This window comes from Tupaia chinensis, unplaced genomic scaffold (assembly GCF_000334495.1).
Source record: "Tupaia chinensis unplaced genomic scaffold, TupChi_1.0 Scaffold000644_1, whole genome shotgun sequence".
NCBI lineage: Eukaryota > Metazoa > Chordata > Mammalia > Scandentia > Tupaiidae > Tupaia > Tupaia belangeri.
Genome location: NW_006160165.1, coordinates 4764880 through 4771773, shown reverse-complemented (window position 1 = coordinate 4771773; position 6894 = coordinate 4764880). Strand labels below are relative to the sequence as shown.

The 6894-nt window shown below is 50.9% G+C and overlaps 1 protein-coding gene across 1 annotated transcript in view; it reads left to right on the top strand.

The window, feature by feature from the left end:
• Window positions 1-6894, top strand: part of COL4A1 (collagen type IV alpha 1 chain) — a gene marked incomplete at its 5' end in the record, with an annotated part of 154760 nt that overhangs the window by 136777 nt on the left and 11089 nt on the right. The window contains 6 exon segments of the mRNA XM_027776198.1: window positions 1-130; window positions 765-898; window positions 2748-2820; window positions 3893-3964; window positions 5465-5593; window positions 6494-6592. Coding sequence (XP_027631999.1) covers window positions 1-130; window positions 765-898; window positions 2748-2820; window positions 3893-3964; window positions 5465-5593; window positions 6494-6592 — 637 coding nt within the window.

The following is a 6894-nucleotide window of genomic DNA, read 5'->3' as shown; positions in this document are numbered from 1 at the left end:
CCCAAAGGAGAGCCAGGCTTCTCAGGTCCTCCGGGGCCTCAAGGACAGCCAGGATTGCCCGGAGCCCCAGGCCGTCCTGTGGAGGGGCCCAAAGGAGACCGAGGGCCACAGGGACAGCCTGGCCTGCCAGGTAAGAGTGTGCCACCCGGGGTCAGAGCCAAAGACTGCGGTAGACTTTACGAGGTCTATGTGAGCGTAACTGAAAGGAGGAGCTGGGGCTGCTTGGCCTCTAAGAGGCTGCGGCGTTCATTCCAGCTTGAAACTGACCTCTGCAGGGCCAGAGCTTTCCCTGCATCCTTTCTGTGGAGCAGCGAGCACATGCAGGAAAGGGGAGGTGGACGAGAAGGGGCGGGCGTGCCGTCCAGTGCTGGTCTCACATCACACAATGTGCAGCACCTCCCACCTGCCCAGACATTGCAGGGCAGCGCGGCCCGGGGGGCGGGGACAGGCAGCACCTCCCACCTGCCCGACATTGAAGGGCAGTACGGCCCGCGGGGTGGGGACAGGCAGCACCTCCCACCTGCCTGGAGATTGCAGGGCAGCATGGCCCAGCGGTGGGGACAGGCAGCACTTGACACTGACCGTGCTGTGTGTGAGCATCCTTCCTCCAAGGGCCTGCCATGCTTTCTCAGGGGCTCAGGCAGCTCAGTATGGCAGGTGCAGCTGCCGGCCGCAGGGGATCAGTCATGACAGCCCCACTGCCCAGTGACATGTCTCTGGCATCACCCTCCCACACTAATGTGTGACTTTTCTCTCTCCCTTAGGACTTCCGGGACCCATGGGGCCTCCAGGGCTCCCTGGATTGGATGGACTGAAAGGTGACAAAGGAAATCCAGGCTGGCCAGGAGCACCCGGCGTTCCAGGGTCCAAGGGTGACCCAGGATTCCAGGGCATGCCCGTGAGTTGCTCATTTGTGTTTTTTTTTTCCTTCCCGGAGTCTTTTCTGCTCACAAAATCATTCATATCTGTTTCTGTGTGCACCCCAAGTCCTGTCAAAATGAGTTCCTTTTCTCTTGCTAATAGCCAGTGTCTTTGCTGACATCAGAGTAGCGAACTATTAGGGCATCATTTTTACAATCTAGTACTACAGGAAGCATTAAAAAGGAAAATTTCTATTGCTAGACACAAGCCAGTGGCCAAGTCTAAAGTCTATTCACAATTGCAAGACAAAATGCAAGGCCGCATTCGTAAAGGCCTGTCTGTGCAAGGAGGTTGGACATGCTCGGGGGTGGCAGCAGGGCTGGGCCATGGCCAGGGAGCAGATGATGGCAGCATAAGTGGCACTGGGATGCCTTCAGAGGGTACACCTGGGGGTGCGATGAGTGAACAGTCGTGTGTGTGCGTGTGCGTGCACACACATGTGCATGTGTTGGTACTATTTAAATTTGTTCCCCTGTAGTGCCTAAATATGCAGTCCCTCTTAAGTAAACTGGTGGTCTTGGATCGCTGAGATCACTCTTAGCTCACATACCTCCATGCTAAGGGGCTCTGTTTGTGAGTCTCATCAACGTTATTAAAGAGATTCCTTCTCTGTCTCTGTGTCTGTCTCTCTCTGTCTCTGTCTCTCTGAATGGAGACTGGAAACAGGAGAGAGTTCAGGCAGGCCAGTGGAATACTTTTCTAAGCCAACGTGGGGCTGTTTTCTGCAGGGATAGCTAGGAACTGCTCAACTGCTCATCAGAGGCAGAGACATGCTTGAGAGTCATTAGGGACAGTCTTAAGGACTCATATGGCGGAACTGATCCCAGCTTTCTAGGCACTGAAAATTAAGTAATGCATCTGGCTTCTGAATCTGTAACTTGTGTTCTGCCTTTGAATAATTACGCAGAGTGGGCTGCACAGAGCAATCTCTTTCCCCGCTGCCTATCCTCAGAGCTCTGTGCACACGTCACCAAATGTGTATGTGCATGTGTTTTCAGCGTCTCGCTGCTATGCAACTCAATGTGAGCCATTCACATCCCCCTGCTTTAATTCCCTGGTGACGCTGAAATAGATCCCCCCTTCCTGGTGCTAGTCAGTGTCTGTCTGTCGCTCTCCATGCACATGTATGTATAAAGATCTGTGTACATACTTACATAGATGTGCATTTGTGCATGTTACTTCGGTGATGGCCCTTTTCAAAATAAAGCAAAGAAACAAACTTATGTAAGAATAAAAAAAATTGCATCTTTCTATCCATGACTAGAGAGAGGAACTGTATATTTAAATAACAAAATAAATGAGCTAATATTTTTTAAATACGTGAATATTGCTGTATTATAAAGGAAAGTAGTCCTTTCTTCTTTTTAACTTTTCCGATTTAAAACCAGTTTTCAGATGAGATCTGAAGCTAATTCTAGAGAAAAGTCATGCTTGAGTGTTTAGGGGATGTTTTCAGTAAGAAGGTAGTTTGGTATTGCTAGCTAAACGTGCTACCACGACAAGTGTTTGTGGAGCGCGGATTCCGTCCACGGCATCGTGCTACGAGGTGGAGATGGTGGAGGTGGAACTTTTGCTGGCTCCAAGGAACTTGTAGATGAATAAGCAGAGAGGGCACAGGGAATGTACGAGTCAGTCCCACATTCAGACTTCTAGTTCAGGCACCCACAGGGGTCTGCCATGCCTGTTACGTCATTTAAGCACCATTAGTTCACGAATGTGCTTTGCGGAACATCGCGGGGCTTTCTCAGCATTCATGACCAGTTTACTTCCGAGACCTCTCCCGTGCGTTCTGAGCAATCCCCAAATGATACTCTCTTTGTGTCTAGGGCATTGGTGGCTCTCCGGGAGTCACAGGTTCGAAGGGTGATATGGGACCTCCGGGTGTTCCAGGATTTCAAGGTAAGACATCGAAGGCCTACTGCCTAGCCGTTGCACTTCAGCAGAGCCTCCTAGCCCAGGCATGCTGAGGTTGGCGGCACCCGAGACTTACAGCCTGAGACGGTGTCCCTTCTAGCTGGGAGTGCCAGTTCTCCGGGGCAGCCCCACTGCGCAATGCTGTGAACGGCCATATGAATGCATTCTGAGTTTCTTATTAAGGGTTAGTGGATCATTTACAGTTCAGCTGCTTACATCTTTTTTTTTTTTTTTTGGAGAGATTTTCACTGTAGGGCGTGTGCGCTCGCCAGACAGACAGAGACATAGAGACAGAAAGCGAGAAATCACCCCCCAGGGGGGATGGTCACGCCGCAATCCCTTCTCCTCCATTCTCCTCTCGGGATCTTGGGCACGCATGCACATGCGCCCGGCGTGAGTTTTAAGCCACCGGGTCCGGGACGTGAACTGCAGTCGACTACGTGGGAGTCCAGCGACATAGCCATTACGCTAACTGCTGGTTCCCCAGCCGCTTACATCTTAATAAAAGGTTATAGGTTTGGGCCACTCATTAGTTTATTAATGTGTTAAACATTTCCTGGGCTTCTAGATACTGTGAGTTTTGCTGCTGAGTCAGAAATATGTTAAAGGTGAATAAAGCAAGTTCTCAGCCTCCAGGTGTCTTAGGGTCTACTTGGGGACACGTGAATCTGATTGAGACCAAAACAGTGCCATGTGTCCTTTGGCTGGTTGTGAGCATTTCGGTTTGTTACTGCTCATAGAAATGTGATTGCTAGGGCCTGAGAGGAGAATTTCATCAGATGTGCTCCACAGCCGCCAGAAACATGTTCTTTTCTTTCTTGGGGATATACTGGCAATGTGCTTATTGTCTGAATGTGTGCATGCATGTGTGTGTGCATGTATGCACACACATGTATTCACACACATATACGTACATGTGCGTATGTCACACATGCACATATGTGTGTGCATACACCTATGTTTGTGCATGTGTGTGTGTTGTGCGCATGTGTGTGCACGTACATATTTGCATATCATTGCCAACCCTGTGCAAAGACGATGTTCCCCTTTCGTCTAGGTCAGAAAGGTCTTCCTGGCCTCCAGGGAGTTAAAGGAGATCAAGGAGACCAAGGCCTCCCTGGACCTAAAGGTAGGAGGCTTCCTCTGCTAACCTTGGGCATCGTTGAACGTGGGGAGAGCAAAAGCTGCTGAGCACGCACAGAGGGGGCGTGTGGCCTTTCAAGCGCCAGGAGTTGCGGCGTCATTTCACAGTGGTCTGTCTTGTTGCATCTGTGCTTGAGTGAGTCAGCAGGGCAAGATGGTAACATGTCCACCAACAGAGTCAAGGTCCAACGGCCCTCACAGCCTCTATGTTAGAGCGAGACTGGCCACGTGAAGTGAGCTCAGGGAACAGGAGCGATCCTGCGTGCTCAGACTGAAAACACTCTGGCCCGACAGTGGTCTTTGCAGGGAATGCTGTTGGCTGGCTCCACTGCAGAGCCCATAGCACACGTGGCTCCAAAAATGCCAAATGCCCTAGGAAATGGCCTAGTGTCATCTGTCCTGCTGACCCTGGGCAGATCCAATTAGAAATGACATTTCTGGGACTAGCTGTGTTTAATTTTCAAAACCATGTTTTCTGAGAGAGAACGAGAAACCACATGCACTGAGAACTGGAAGGTCCGGGAGGAAAAGCAGCAGGAAGAATGTGTGTGGAGGGAGAGAGGCCGGGACGTGTGGCTGAGTAGGGGAGGCTGAGGCCACGCTCAGCTCCACACATAGCCCAACTCGTCACAAGGACACATTCCAGGACCCCAGTGGATGCCTGAAACTGCCGATAGCATCAGACCCTCTAGTGAGGTCTTCGAAAATTCACTGAAAATGCCTATTATGAGAAAACTGTGCATGGATTTCAAATTATTTTTTGCACCAAAATAAACTCACACTTCAATTCTTTTTTTATAAGGTTTTGAAGTCCCTTACATATTGTATGTTTTTTCCTATACATAAATACTTATGATAAAGTTTAATTTATAAATTATGAATGGAAAGAGATGAACAATAACGAATAAGCTAGAACAATTCTGAGAGTACACTATAAACAGAATGATATACCTGCGCTCTTTCTTTCTCTTACTTCTGTGTAGACTGTGGTCGACGAAGTGTGGGTGGGGGGCGTATGCATCATTATCCTCGTGCGTTCCTAGACCTCTTATGCAGGAGAAGAGGCACATGCATTCCTCATCATACGCAGGCCCAGTGGTTAGGCTCAGTAGGGCGGACTTGAACCAGGTGTAAGAAACTGTCCTGACCACACCTGAGAGCTACCCAAGTCAGATGTGGGTCCCCTCAGAAGGAATGACTTTCCCCCATTGGGGTGTTCTTGCGAAGACTGGATGAAGTCCTCGGGACTCCAGAACCGAGCAGAAAGCTGATATTGATGACCCGACGGCATTTTCAGTCCTCGAGTGGAAGATTTTCCAATAGGTTAAGTAATGGAGACGTGTACAGGAAACAGGGTTTGAAGGTTTGCCGACTCTGCTTCTGAGAAACTTGCTCCACTGGGATCACTTGACATTGGGCTCTCCTGAAACTTTTCTTCCCCACGCTGTTGACCATGAGACTGATCTACGGATCTTGATTCCCACAGGTCTCCAGGGTCTCCCTGGCCCCCCAGGCCCTTACGATATCGTCAAAGGGGAGCCAGGGCTTCCGGGCCCTGAGGGTCCTCCTGGTCTGAAAGGGCTCCAGGGGCCTCCAGGCCCCAAAGGACAGCAAGGTAAGAGTCAGCTGGCTCTGGGAGTGTGGGGGCCTGGGGAAGTGGGCAGGGAGGTTCCCTTTCGCCTGTGTCTAACATTGGAGTCCTGGGTAATGGTTTACAAACATATATTCAAATATGACTTTCTTACCATTCTCGAATATGTATTAGCGCCTAATGCAACTTTGGAAGGGACCTAAAAAAGCCAGAACAAAATATAGGGACACGTGTCTGTGTCCAGTTGGAAGCATGGGGCAGGACGTGCAGGAACGTCTCCCCTCCCAGCCAGGGACAGCCAGGTGTGGCGGTGCACCTGTGTTCTGCAGGGTAACCAGGTGCTGGCTGACTGACCGGGATGGTGACCAGTCCCTCTCAGCCCCAGGAACCCTAACCTGGGTCTTTCTGCCTATTTAAGCTAAACATTTTCTGTCTTAAGAGCTATTAGTGTGGGGTGGGTGGAAAGGAAAGGAGAATGAAGCATTTTGAGTTGAAAAGCGGCATCAGTGAGCACGAGGTTTCAACCCTCCCAGGACTGAAGCAAACACGTGGACACAGAAACCCGTCCCATGTCTGTCAGTACAGACAGCTATTGCCTAAGAATTGAGACAGCACGTGGACAGGGAGGAAGACTGGCCCCTCCCTCCTCTCCCCGCTCAGCCTGCCTTTTCCAAGCCCTCCTGCAAACCAGTGAGCAGGCAAGGAAGACCGGGGCTGAGCTGCTCGGTGCTCACCCGTGTGGGTGTCAGCCAGGCAGTGGCGTCTGCACAGGAAGCAGCCCATGGCTACCCAGGAAATTCTCATCCGCAATCAGAGATCTATGCTTGTCCACCAAAGACTAAAAGTGACCTTTAATAAGGAACAAAAGAGACACAGGTCACTGCCTTCCAGGGCCACATGGTGAGTTATTTTTCTTTGTTGTAGGTGTGACAGGATCTGCGGGTTTACCTGGACCTCCAGGCATTCCCGGGTTTGACGGGGCTCCTGGCCAGAAAGGAGAGACGGGGCCATATGGGCCTCCAGGTAGGTTGCTGCGCCTCGTGCCATGTCGACCCTGTGCTGTGTCTGGGGAGAAGCTGTAGGCCCGGCGTGAGGACGCCTGCAAAACCAAGTTGACGGTGTTACTGGAAGACTTCCAAAGAGGTCTGGTTCTTAGAGGCGGGCTCACCTTGAGGAGCTGCAGGTGGTCTGTTTTCAGAGCAGACACAGGTGTTGAAGCTGCAGGTGGTCCTGCTTTCAGAGCAGACACAGGTGTTGAGGAAAACGTACGTTTCCAGCTGCTGTTGAAAGCAGCCAATAAACAAAACCCCCCCCCGCTTTCTGTC